We start from the raw sequence: 14,393 nt of genomic DNA, 5'->3' as shown, positions 1-14,393 counted from the left end.
TCAGTTCAGAAATAATTAGGCATTTTTGAGAGGACAACCTTCTGCCTGGTTACCACACAGAGAGGGGAGGGGAGAGATTTGTTACTACAGTACAGTGGTACCTCGGGTTACATATGCTTCAGGTTACATACACTTCAGGTTACAGACTCCGCTAACCCAGAAATAGTACCTTGGGTTAAGAACTTTGCTCCAGGATGAGAACAGAAATTGTGTGGCGGCAGCAGGAGGCCCCATTAGCTAAAGTGGTACTTCAGGTTAAGAACAGTTTCAGGTTAAGAACGGACCTCCGAAACGAATTAAGTACTTAACCCAAGGTACCGCTGTACTACATTTGTTAGTTGTGTCGGCATCCCACCCCCCACAAGAAGTGATTTAGGGGATAAAATACAACAGTTATGATATGCTGGATGAGGATTATTATGTTAAAATGTGCACAGTGGGAGACAGCAGGTCCTACCAAAACCTTTAAGATAACTTCATAGGACACAGTCAGTATGTGCCTTATCGTGAATCAGAACATTGGTCCATTTAGTAGATTACTACAGGGTTGGAGCGTGGGGAGGACCGAGGGCGGGGGTGTAGCCCCAGATGCATGATTTTGAGGGGGTGCGAGCCAGGCACCCCCCACATGGATTCCTGCCCTGCCTGCTGCCGGGGGTCTCCATGTCCCCAGCTCCCTTGCTGAATGGCCACAAAAATAAAAAGGGTTAACAAAATGATGTAGATTGTGGAAGAACTAAACACAAAGATGACTTGGTTGCTGCCCAAAGTAGTATGTCTGTATGGCCCTCTCCTCTTTCCCCACTAAGGTGGGCAGCTAAGAGGGGGAGCTGAGAGACCTCTGGTAAAATCTCATCTCATCCATGAATTCAAGAGTACAGCACAGGAAGGAGTTAGACAACCTGTCTATACAACTTTGGCATCAGAACATTTGGTCTGTTGTAATCTCAGAGAAGATAATGTCCAATCTACGATTGATACAGGGTAAAGCAAAACCACAATACGTGCAGTATGGCGGGACTTTATTCAATTTACCATGGATCAGAATATGTACATCTCTTTGCCAGAAATAGCCAAATCTATATGGATATCATAGACCATGCACACAGACAATTTGGCAATTGTCTCACATCCCTTTAGTTATATAATATACAACGATACTGTATGAGGTGCTCACCTACACCAATGTAACAGCAGATAGGTTTGGTTTTATATAATCATCTTGGGGAAAAAAAATAACTAACAAACCAAGAACTCATTAGGTGGATTTAATGAAGCCCCTATTGCAGCTTTGGCTGTTCATAAGCACCTGCCTAAGTGTATATGAAGCTCTCTGTATATTGGAAATGCACTATTAAAAATCTTTATTAATGCTGTCTGCGCTTCCTTTTAGGGAAATTTAAACATAACAAACCAAGATTGTCTAACAGATTCCCTGGCATTGTTTTCTAGTGGTTAATCCCCTCTTTGAATGAATTGTGTTAGTTCCAACTCCCCCCCACCTCTTTTCCCCAGGGCAATAAATAACCACAGGGAAAAAATTGCAGGAAGGAAATCACAAGCCAAGCGCCTTAAGCGAAGGATTCGGAAATAAAAGCCTTTCATGTGCATCCTCCTCCTTTTCACATGCACTTAAGAAGAAGCCATCTCACCAGAGACAACCAACTTTCACTTCTGTACATTTCCATATCTTGAGTATGCTTTAATGAACTGACACCTTTATAATTTATTTAAATGCAACAAGGTAATAATGCAACAATGTTAAATTCTTGCCAGAGACAGGTTTGGGTGGGTTCAAGGTCCTAAAGATATTTAGAGAACCATTAAGCTCCTGTAGAATGTCAACTAAATGGCTGGATGAAAAGCTACTAAATTTTAAGCTGCAGCCCTAAACACAAATTTTTGAGAAAGTAAGCTCAACGGAACTCATACAGAGGATTTTACTGTAAGAAAACCAAAAGCTATTCTGAACCACAAATAGATTCACTGAAATGTAAGGTGAAATACTCTTCAATGTATTGTTTTTTACAATGTTGTAATTTTGTGTGTGTAATTACATACACGTGTATGTAAATGTATGTCTGCACTTCCAATTTTCCTTTTTTCCTAAATAAGCATTATACAGATAAGCAGGGCAGGGGATTGGTCATGGCACTCACCAATAGAGAGTACTGTCACCTCTTTTTTGCTGCCATTTTTTGCTGGCACCCAGAGTACTTCTACGAAGTACAGGTTTTTGTTTTTTAAACAAAGGCTCTGAGCTTGGTGGATAAGGTGGGGGAAAACCTGAAAGTATGAAAATCTACTAAATCTGCATAATGTATACAGGTCGCAGGGTTCAGTTTCTTGGGTCAGAATTTGAACTATTTCCTTTTTTAAAAAGTACAAAATACTTGGCTTAAAATGTTCTGGGGTAACTTGCTTGCTGCTTTGTGACAGGCTCTTTCCTGAGGCAAAATCAACACAGAAAACAAATTAGGAAACAGAATATCTGCTAGTTCATATGTAACAAGAAATGGAGAAGTGGGGTTGGACACAGCACTGAAACCTGACAAAGTGAAACAGAACATAAGGAGAGAGATTTGAACCGAGAAAATAAAACTCTATCTTAAAACTATTTTCAAGACAAGACAGCAGTAAGGTTCCTCTTGGGTCTTGCACTGACCTCCTCCTTTTTTTGGGGGGGGGGGAAGGAACAGTCCAAAATTGTGTTGCCCAAACGTAGCTGCGTATTAATTTCATCTACAGAAGCAACAGAGCCATTGTCTGTTTGCACAGCACACACAACTTCTGCTGTGGGCTGCAGAATCAAAATACATTTGCAGTCCATCCAAGTTTGGTCAGGTGGTTTTGGGTCAGCTGATCCACCTGCCATGTATGTAACATAGACAAACTGAACCCTTGGAAACAGTTCAAGAAGATGTAAATATTAAAAGCAGGTCAAAGCTGGCATTCAGCTGGGCAAGAGAAGGAAAGATTTACTTATTTTTCCGGTTTCATCATCTACCCTTTGACAACATATCTGGGACAGTTGCAGCTGTGCCAGCCACTTAACTCTCCTCCATATATTTGGTAAAATAGATGATTATTTTTTTTTGTTAACAGGTATAGTTTTGTTAAAGAACTGTGACGGTTTGTAAATGTCAGCAATAATTAATAATAATAATTTATTTGTACCCCACTAGTTGCCCTAGCCATTCTGGGCAGCTTCCACCATATATAAAAACATAATAAAGCATTAAACACTTAAAAGCTCCCTTACGTAGGGAAATAAATAGAAACAGATCAGTTCTGATGGCACAAACGTAGGCTATGCTGAATGTGTCCAAACCTCCCACTCTTTTTTTGGTGCCTTATTTTGTTTCTGTGTGTTTCTCAAAAGCTGGAAGTGGCCTAGGCCTCTCTGGACCTCCGAGAGAGACTGGGTGGATCCTGCCCCCACCTATTTTCTTCCCTCCAAAATTGCACTCCCCCACTGCTTTTTAGAGGTTTGGGAGAGATCCAGCTTCCCAAACCCACAGAATATCTAGTTTGGGCAGCAGCAGAGTATGGTGAAACATGCCTCCTTTGGGGGGGGGGGGGACAGTTCATCTGGAACCAATGTACAGCTTGCAGAGTCTCTAGTCATTCTTATTCTTCTTATTTTGCAAATTTAACAGGGCAAGGAAAAGGCAGAGGGAGAAAAAGATTAAAGTCCTGGTTGAAGAACAAATTATGCACACAGAGATTGAGAGGGGACTCTTAAATTTTCCATTAATAACAAATGCCACACTTAATTACACCATTTAGTTTTACTCAAACCAACAGCTTCCTTTCAGTATTGGGCTATCATTAATTTAGCTACCCCCAACATGATCACAACTCAACATTTTGACATCACCCCGAGTTCTCTCCCGAGAAGACAGAAAGCAGACCTAATTTGAGCTCCTTAATGAACTAGGATGGCATTTATTTCTGTTATTACATCTTCCCAGCACATTTTCTATTTATATATTACAATACTGAAGTCAACACACAAATTCCAGCCCCAAATAAACATCTCTATTTTTATTTTTGCTCGGCGCAAGTTAAGAGAATTTGTATTATCAGCACCCCCTCTTCGTTTGCTAACTAGGAAGACACTTTTCAGGGCTAAAAAGCAGAGTATAAATAATAATTTGAATGATTAAAATAATCAACTAGCAAAAAGAAGACTTAGCTAAGCATCCTGCCTTCAAAGATTAAAATTCACAATCTCTACACTGCCTCTGAAGAAGGGTCTCTTAGTTCTTAATTGTGTAAAGCCTCATTCACAACGTTGCTTGCCCCGCTGCTTTCGCACAGGAAAACTTGTATGGGGTTTTAGGGTAGATGTGGTACCTCTGGTGGGGGACGCATTGTGCTCCTTCAGGGGTAGTTAGTCCACCTTTGGTCCCCAACCTGCATTCAGCTCTCACCTGTGGCTCCTAAAAGCTGTCAGCATGTGACAGCAGACACACCCTGGGAAACGGATTCGACTGGCCGGCTAAGCCAGGCGAGGGAGTCCCTAAGATGATTGGATGGCACCTTGTACGCCTCCTTCCAGCAACTCCTGCAGCCAAGCTGGTGCCAAACGTATCGCCCTGCTTTCCTTTGGACCATGTCAGTGGGTCCGAGAACAGGGTCTTGTCTCCTGGGCAGCCCAGGAACACCATACACGCTGCCCAGCCTTGTGCCCCAGAGAGAGAGAATTTGGATTTGATACCCCGCTTTATCACTACCCGAAGGCGTCTCAAAGCGGCCAACATTCTCCTTTCCCTTCCTCCCCCACAACAAACACCCTGTGAGGTGAGTGGGGCTGAGAGACTTCAGAGAAGTGTGACTGGCCCAAGGTCACCCAGCAGCTGCATGTGGAGGAGTGGAGACACGAACCCGGTTCCCCAGATTACGAGTCTACCGCTCTTAACCACTACACCACACTGGCTCAGTGCTTCAGTGCTGCTAAACCAGCAAAAACAACGCAGGAGGTAGCAGCTACACGTTGCCAGCCTCAGCCAGCACTGTTATTCTCCCGCTGCTTGACTTTGCCCCACAGGGCACACTCCTCTGTCACTTGAAACAAAAGGATGCCAACAACAGCTGAAAGAGAACAAACGTCAATCAGGTTTTCTCCGGATTGACGCTTGCTCCAGTTTCACGCTAAATAGTGGGTTTTTCCAGTGGGGATGGTGTGGTTAGCAAGGGACACATGGAAAACCGCTTGGACCTTTCTAAAGCACAGGACAAGTGAGAGTGTGGACAAGCCCTCAGCGTTTTATGTCACTATATATTATATATCACTAGAAATCAGCAAAGCTGACTTTTAAGAGTTACTGTACAGACACCATTTTGAGGATACCCAACACACCTCCACTGCACTCCTCAAATAAGAAGCCTCAAATTACCAGTTGGTTCAGAGAGCCAGCTGGACTTCTGCCTAGAGCAGCAGCTGTAGGTTTCTGTCAAGTCTGGGCAGACAAAAATCCCGTTGGCTCTCCTAAGTCAGCCAATCCCACACAGAGCTCTTTGCTCCAAAATTGCAACATGTGCAACAGCTGGCGCGCATTAATTATCCTGCACAAATATTATCTAACAAAGAATGAAGAGCGTAAGATTGGCGTTGCAAGCTTGGCGAGTTCAGTTCAGACTTGGACGTTGCTACTTCCTTGAGGTTGGCAGAGCTCAGATGTTAGAGGCTTCCCATCCTGCCTCTGTTTTGCAGGAGAGAGTTCATGTCCTTGCTAATTAAATCTCTCATTTATTATTGCATTAGGAAGTTGCAACAGCAGACGCAGATTTCTTAAGTTAACCAGTAAATAGCTGCTCTGTTCTTTCTATAAATGTAGCTTAATGCTTTTCGCTCTGTGTTCCAGGGCTCTCCGATGTTCTCAGAAGTTCACCAAGGCTTGTCCAGTGAGAAGACTATCTATTATGGGGGAGCGTCCCTGAAAAACAGGTTGCTGTTTGCAACTATTTGCCTCAGGAGGTTGTTAAGTCTGCTCGACAGCACACTCAAATGCATGCAGAGGTCTTGGCCGGTGGTGTAAGTGCTATGTAAACCCTATAATGCAGAGGAGTTTCCTGGCAGGCCCACAAGAGTTCCTTGTCAGACAAGTCAATGCAATTTCAAAGCTAGATGGAGTCCAAAAGCAAATCTCTGTGCTGTAGAACAGGCCTGTTTTATAGCTTAATTATAAGCTAAAGTTAATGTAAGCCAACTTTTATCAACTGACTGCAAAGCTTCTTTAACAAGCGCCTGCTAACCATAATTTGTAACCTATACTTAAGTTGCATGGCCCCGTTTGGACCATTTTGAGCTATGGTTAACTAAGCCATGGTTTATAAACCATAGCTTAGTATGTTGTGCAAACCAGGCTGCTGAGTGTCCACTGAGCAATAATCTCAGCCAGAATACTGTGCAACAAACAGAAAGCAGGTGCACCATTGAGATGTGACTGCATAGCAAGTAACTTAAAGGTAAAGGACCCCTGACAGTTAAGTCCAGTCGAGAACGACTCTGGGGTTGCGGCGCTCATCTTGCTTTACTAGCTGAGGGAGCCAACGTTTGTCCGCAGACAGTTTTTCTGGATCATGCGGCCAGCATGACCATGGTTTAAAAAGAGTGAGCCAAGTTGCGTACTAGAGAGGGGTCAATTAGCATCCAGTTTTTTCCACTGGCTCCAGCAGCCCAACTTCCATTTTACATATTCTCACATCTCATCCCCACCCACCTCCACCCATCTCCATTTCAGTATTCAGCCCAATTTAATGCATTTCAGAGGTTCCAAAAGTCAATGGTAAACTTGCAGTAGATTCAAGTTTGAATTTGCATTGCACCGAGAATTAAGAGGTGGGACGTTACCATTGAAGCAGTAGGGTGTTCAGCATTCTTTCCTTCCTTCCTTTTTTCCTACCAGATGCAGAGTACAGAAGGACGCAGATGGAGTAAGAATCAATCGCTCACATACAAACTCTCCTTGCTCCAGCGATTGCTTTGCTATAGGACAGGTTTAACAAGAGAAAGGTAAGATTTCCCCCCCTAGAAGGAAGGGAGAAGAGAAGGAAGAATGGATGCAAAGGAAGGACAGACAAGGGAGGAAAAAAAAGAAAGAGAGAGAAAGCATTTGTCAAGAGAGCAAAGAAATAAGAACGTTTTCTTAGCAGGTTTTAAAAGCTCCTCATAACCCAAGAAAAATACCATCTGGATAATTTAGGCTCATTGTCAATGTTGCTTGATGCACACAAAACTAACACTGCTTTAAGAAAGTTAACTAAACTGAATGCTTCATTGACAAATTAGGTCATGATGCTCAATAACTTCTGTATGATTTCTGCAGCATAATGGGGAAACGCAGCGACACAATTATACTCTGTACACACCTAGCCTGTGTATGCTTACTGTTATCCGCCATCCCCTGTTTTTCTTTCCAAACTATATAGCCCTTTTTTTGCAGAATGTCATCAGAGCCCTGAACGCTAATAACCTTTGTAAGTAAGCTCTGTGAAAGTCAACGGAATTTCTTTCCAGCTCAAGCATATTTTGGATCAGGGTGCCATGAACTTAACCCATAGAAACTTATTTCTATGTCTGCACAAATTACTCCTTAGCAAAAGAACTAGAAACCTTCATTCAGCCACAAGGAAACACAATTAAATAGCCTCACATCCCAACCTATGCTGATTGAAGCAAACAAAAATGTTAAAGGACAAGACAGAAGTTTAACTGAACAAATTGTGATAAGCATTTTCCTTCTTAAGACATTTGTAGTAGGTATCAGATGGCAAAGAGTAAGACCCCATCAGATGTATGTCCCAGCGATACTCAAACCGCATGACCTCCAGAAGCATGTCTTGAAAAATTAAGCCACCATTTTGGACCCCTCCACTAGTCAATGGTACTGAGCAGAGAAGTTGCATGTACCACTGACCATCATCTGCCCTGCCAACATCCCAAGAAAAGAACCAAGGGTGTCCTGGAATTCCCCAACACAGCCAAGCGCTGAAACTGTTAGGCAATCCCAGAACATAACCATTGCTGAGAAATCGGGCCCCATCCCTGAGCAATAAAGCAAGAAGGAAGATGAGATGCCATAAACCAATATTAAAAACAGGCTATTCTACTTTGCAAGGGAACATTCCTGCTTGTTGTTTTGGGAGCCAAATGGGGAAACACACATTATATGTTTGATGGCAACAATGAAGTTTGTCTCTTAAGCTAACAAACAACTTGCCCCCAGGTCATCAGTGTAATTTCATAACTGCTTTATTGAAATCTCATTCAAATGAAACCTGCTTAAACTGCTAAAAAAAAGTGCCCCGAATCTGGAACTATTTGTTATTCTGTGGGAAAAGTATGAGATGGTTGTGTTATGCAGATGTACATACCCTATGAAACTGGCACATGAAAAAAGCATCAATTTGGCTCATGAAGATTAAGAAAGCTAAAAAAAAAACAACACACCAAAAAACCCAGGTGCATTCTGCTTCCCCAAAGCTCAGCACAAAGAAGACATTAAGAAATAACTGTGAGCAGGCAGGCAAAAACCCTGTGTGATAATAACTAGAGGAGGCAATTAAAATTTTCAGTATAATGTGTAAACTCATTCCAAGTACAACAAAATGCAACTAAATGTCATAGATATTCAGTCCATGCAACAGAACTAAGTATAGTCCATTATAATACAAGCCTATCAGTTAAAAGTTCTGCAGTACCTCAAAAATCAACCAAGACTGCTGGCTAGAGAAGGGAACTGCAGGCAGTCCCAACTGCAGTCTGTTGTACAACTCCCAAATCCTTTGGCTTGGGACCTCAGGTGACACAAAAATGACCAATCCAGTGCTACAAGTCCTATAAATAAGGATGTTGTTGTTGTTGATGATGATAATAATAATTTATACACCACCCATCTGGCTGGGTTTCCCCAGCTATTCTGGGTGACTTACAGCATATATAAAAACATAGCAAAACATCAAGCATTAAAAACTTCTCAATAGAGGGCTGCCTTCAGATGTCTTCTAAAAGTAATGTAGTTCTTCATCTCCTTGACATCTGATGGGAGGGCATTCCACAGGACGGGCGCCACTACCGAGCAGGCCTTCTGGCTGGTTCCCTATGACCTCACTTCTTGCAGTGAGGGAACCAGCAGAAGACCCTTGGAGAAGGACCTTGGCGTCCAGGCTGAGTGATGGGGGTGGAGATGCCCTAAAGCCATTTAGGGCTTTAAAGGTCAGCTCCAACACTTTGAATTGTGCTCGGAAATGTACCGGGAACCAGTGAAGATCCTTTAGGACTGGTGTTGTATGGTCCCAGTGGCCACTCCTGGTCACCAGTCTAGCTGCCGCATTCTGGATTAGTTGTAGCTTCTGAGTCACCTTCAAAGGTAGCCCCACATAGAGCACACTGCAGTAGTCCAAACGAGAGATAACCAGAGCATGCACCACTCTGGGGAGACAGTCTGCAGTCTCAGCCGGCGTACCAGATGGAGCTGGTGGACAGCTGCCCTGGACACAGACAGTTCACAGATCCACAGCCATCCCCTCAGTCTGGGCAACTTGTAGCCAAGGGAGACTATAGGCTTCTCTGGCTGTACCAACAAACTATTGCTACTGTTTTAGCATCAAGGTACAAAGAGGCTCTGTCAGCCCAATGACCCTAAACAGCTCAGATCTAGCAAACAGAAATATAAAAATCGGAAGGATATACACTCACCTTGCTACATTATTTTATTATCATGCTGTCTATTGTTATGCTTTGTGTTATGTTTTTATTATTAGGCTCTGCAAAATGTGTTCTTAATGTTGTACATCGCCCTGAGATCTTTTGAAAAAGGTTGGAATATAAATTATAATTTGAACACATTTCTTATAAATGTCAACTTTGTGTGGATACCTATTTGGGCTGCCTAGATCTATCTGTTTAAATTAATATAGATATATTTATGGTTATTTTTCATGTATGTTAATATGAGCTAACTTCTCTTAATCCACCCCTTTTTTTTTCTTTGCTTGTTTTTCCTTTATTGTTTAGGGGGAAGATAAGGGAAAATGTGTAAATATATTTGAATCGGATATGCAGTAATAAAAAGATATAAAATAAATAACCACAGAAAGGAGGGGAAGGAAGTTGAAGGGAAGTTAAATTAGATTTGTATAGATTTTGTTTTCTATATGAAGGAAGGAAATGCTCCCCAGGAGCTCATATACCATGACCAAGTCTAAGTGTTGTGAAATGTATTATACGAAGGAACTCTTAACCATCAGAATCTTTAGCTGAGTATATTATAATACCACAACAAGGGTGAGGAAAACCTTTCCTAAACTTTCTTTGTTTTTACACAATTTTGCACAATTCCACAACACTCCTGTTGCTAGCAGAGTTAAACCAACCATGAGGCATTACACACCACAAAACCGTTTTTAGCAATTCACTCAGCAAAAAGTCCACAACATGTCTGAAAGAAAGTGACAACATGCACATGCAAACTCAATAGGCTATTTGGAACCTGGAAATCTCTTACCTGGTTAATTACATATATACCATAATCAAGCTGCTGCCTTTGAAGGATTGGATGAAGATAATACAGCCAGTATTTCAAGTGTTCATCTCGATTTCTGAACGGGATGATAAGCGCCACTTTCTGAAGCGCTCTGCATTCCTTTGGTGTGTAGCGTCCTCCTTCCCTGACTTCTGGGTTGTCGTCTGCCACTTTCTTCAAATCCACAGTCAGCGAAAACTCCACACGCAAAGGGCCAACTGCGAGGGAGGGAAAAACCACAAGACAAGTCAGACAAGACAATGATGCGAGATCGTTGCCTCCTTGTTAAAGAAGCGATAGGTTTGCAAAAAGTCTCCTAAAGAACAGGAGTCCAGAATTTTATTCTGGATACATTTATGGAGGACAATGTATTAGAGAAGTTTTAGCCTGATGATTCAGAAATGGCAACCATTTTAGGCGCCTTCAATTGACGCGCAATCGCCAACGCACAAGTCCTTCTGGACCTGGAAGAAGGCAAAATGGGGGCAGGGAATGGGGCGGGGCACTTATACTCGCCCTGTATAACACGCAGGGGGCGCAAACAGAACCCCCATGAGAAATGGTCGCCATCTGTACTTGGGTCACAAAGGTCTCTCATCCAAGCCATGGGTGGATACAAGTTACCAGTCCCCTTTGTAGATGTTACCACACAGCTTAAACTGAATACAGTCGTACCATGGAATGGAATCCGTTCCGGAAGTCTGTTTGACTTCCGAAACATTCGAAAACCAAAGCGCAGCTTCTGATTGGCTGCAGGTAATATTGTACCACTTCTTTATATTCAGGCACAGTCAGATACTTCTGAGGCCTTGATGCAGCTCAAGCCCTGATGATCAATGTTAAGACAGCAAGACTACAGTGTAGTTAACACTGTGAGGAGGAGGAATCTGTTTTAAACTGATTTCTATGTGGAACTTGGCAGTTCCAGCCTGACTGAGCTTTGCTTTCATTGGCGTGCCTCTTATATTGAATGCCTGCTTATCTCCAAACTGATCGTGCATTGTAAGTTGACTCATTGTACGTCAAAAATACGAACATTTGACATCTGCTGGGTATAAAGCTTCATGGGGTACTACATTTCTTTAGCACGGTTTTATAAGCAGCTAATAGTTGTATCTATAGACGGTTCCTGCACAGAGGGTTACAGTTTGAAAGACATGGCACAAAAGGAAAAATGAAGGAGGAGGGGAGAGGAAAACAAGAAACACAACCAGGAATTCTTACCATTACACAGCAGTTCACAGCTACAACAGAAACAGCTCAGGAAGAAGAGGAGTCAAATGGAAATGAGTTGATGCACTGCAAATGACATATTGATCATAGTCTGAAGGTGCCCAAGGCAACAACCTTGCTGAGTCTGGGACTGGTCAGGTAGGAGACCAAGTATGGATGAAATGTGGGGTGTGGCATGCTAAAATCCTGCTTTCAGGCTTACCGTAGTCATCTGGTTGGCCACTGTGAGAACAGAGTGCCAGACCAGAAAGCATGCTGGCCCGATTCAAAAGCATTCTTAAAATAGAAGTCAACTTGGCATGACCACTTTGCCTAACCGTCATCCACCCACTTCTATCTAGTACCAATACACAGATGCTGAAGATACAAGGCAGCAATGTATACAGTCATTCTTAAACAGTCTTGAACATTTTCACTTCTAGGGTGTGTGTGTGTGGGTGTGTGGGTGTGTTTTAAACTTTAGGTACTAACCACATGCAAAACGAAACCTCTTTGGGGTTTAGCTCAGCCACCGAAAATACAACTCCTAAAACTCCTTTACCAGAATTCTAAAGCAAAATGGGTTTCTGGTATTGTAAGCTGCCAACGAACTTGCCTGGCTCCAATGCACACTTTTAACACAAACAGGGGGAATCCAGCAGCCTTTCAAAATAACATAACCAGCTCAGGATACTGGAATAGACTCATGTAGAAGGAGACACCAGGCGTATTCAACCTTCTTAAGGAAAATTAGATGCACTAGTGGTAGACTTAGTGATGTATGGAAGTGAGAGCTGGACCATAAAGAAAGCTGATCGCAGAAGAATCGATGCTTTTGAATTCTGGTGCTGGAGGAGACTCTTGAGAGTCCCATGGACTGCAAGAAGATCAAACTCATCCATTCTTAAGGAAATCAGCCCTGAGTGCTCACTGGAAGGACAGATCGTGAACCACACGCATGCATTTAGGACGGAGGTAATGGGTCATTCACAAAAGAGGGGGCACACGTTCCCATAGGGTAGGCCTGGTAGAAAGTTTTTGATTCTGCTTGGATGTGAGTAAAGACAGCCTGCCCACCTTAAAAAAATAAAATAAATCTGCTTCTTGGCAGGGTGAGCTCGATCATTTCCTTTCATATCTTAAGGAACTAAGAAGGGCAATGCACTAACATGCCTGTCAGTTTAATAAAACCAGCCATCACAGAATCATTCTAGCTGGGCAGATAAAAGCAAACAAGTACAGATAAGGGCAAGGAGCAGGAAATTTTGAACATGGAGGCGTGGAAAACCCATATGTGAGCTTGACATACACGACACTGAAGCCAACTTTCATCGTGCTGAGATTTCCCTCTATATCTTACTTCCCGGTTCTTTCTTCAATCATTTCCAAGTCTCTAGATAAATATACATAGGCTGTGCTGGTCATTGATCGTAATAAAAAAAGTGACTTGATACACAGGGTGGGGTGAAAGTTGCCTAATCTTTTGCTGTGTATAATAAACAGATATCTACTGCGTTTGGCCTGGGAGGGGCAGCAGGGCAGCAGAGGTGGGGAAAACCAGAAAGATCCCCTATACTGAGCCAGCAGTGTCAGAAACTCAGATATATAATCTAAGCATGGATGGATGGCGGCTAACAGAATGAGATTGAATCCTGACAAGACAGAAGTACTGTTTCTGGGGGACAGGAGGCGGGCAGGTGTGGAGGATTCCCTGGTCCTGAATGGGGTAACTGTGCCCCTGAAGGACCAGGTGCGCAGCCTGGGAGTCATTTTGGACTCACCGCTGTCCATGGAGGCACAGGTTAAATCCGTGTCCAGGGCAGCTGTGTACCAGCTCCATCTGGTACATAGGCTGAGACCCTATCTGCCCGCAGATTGCCTCGCCAGAGTGGTGCATGCTCTGGTTATCTCCCGCTTGGACTACTGCAATGCGCTCTACGTGGGGCTACCTTTGAAGGTGACCCGGAAACTACAACTAATCCAGAACGCAGCAGCCAGACTGGTGACTGGGAGCAGCCACCGAGACCATATAACACCGGTCTTGAAAGACCTACATTGGCTCCCAGTACGTTTCCGAGCACAATTCAAAGTGTTGGTGCTGACCTTTAAAGCCCTAAACGGCCTCGGTCCAGTATACCTGAAGAAGCATCTCCACCCCCATCATTCTACCCGGACACTGAGGTCCAGCACCGAGAGAGCCTTCTGGCAGTTCCCTCGCTGCCAGAAGCCAAGTTACAGGGAACCAGGCAGAGGGCCTTCTCGGTAGTGGTGCCCTCCCTGTGGAACGCCCTCCCACCAGATGTCAAAGAGAACAATAACTACCAGACTTTTAGAAGACATCTGAAGGCAGCCCTGTTTAGGGAAGCTTTTAATGTTTGATGTATCACAGTATTTTAATATTCTTTTGGAAGCTGCCAAGAGTGGCTGGGGAAGCCCAGCCAGATGGGCGGGGTATAAATAATAAATTATTATTATTATTATTATTATTATTATTATTATTATTATTAGCACCAAATGGCTTCTTAAACCAAGGTTAGACTCACCAAAATGGAATGTCTCGTTGGACTGGCTGTGATTGATTCTCAAGTTAAACATCTGGCCAGTTCAGACGACTACCTTGAGCTAGGTAAAGAGCTTAAAGAAGAAAAG

At 43.1% G+C, this 14,393-nt stretch overlaps 2 protein-coding genes across 3 annotated transcripts in view; one reads left to right on the top strand and one right to left on the bottom strand.

The window, feature by feature from the left end:
- The window catches only part of ELP1 (elongator acetyltransferase complex subunit 1), a 192,582-nt gene that overhangs the window by 152,295 nt on the left and 25,894 nt on the right, over positions 1-14,393 (top strand). The gene's annotated exons all lie outside the window — the stretch shown is intronic.
- B4GALT1 (beta-1,4-galactosyltransferase 1) overlaps positions 1-14,393 on the bottom strand; it is a 52,224-nt gene that overhangs the window by 21,761 nt on the left and 16,070 nt on the right. For both annotated transcript variants that reach the window (XR_014559385.1, XM_083719616.1), the window contains exon 2: positions 10,515-10,750. Coding sequence is in view for 1 of the 2 variants with exons in the window: in XM_083719616.1 (XP_083575742.1) it covers positions 10,515-10,750 (236 nt within the window). In the remaining variant the exon portion in view is untranslated. The remainder of the gene's footprint in view (positions 1-10,514; positions 10,751-14,393) is intronic.

Source organism: Podarcis gaigeae, assembly GCF_964106915.1.
Source record: "Podarcis gaigeae genome assembly, chromosome: 17".
NCBI lineage: Eukaryota > Metazoa > Chordata > Lepidosauria > Squamata > Lacertidae > Podarcis > Podarcis gaigeae.
This window is presented reverse-complemented; position numbering and strand designations above follow the sequence as displayed.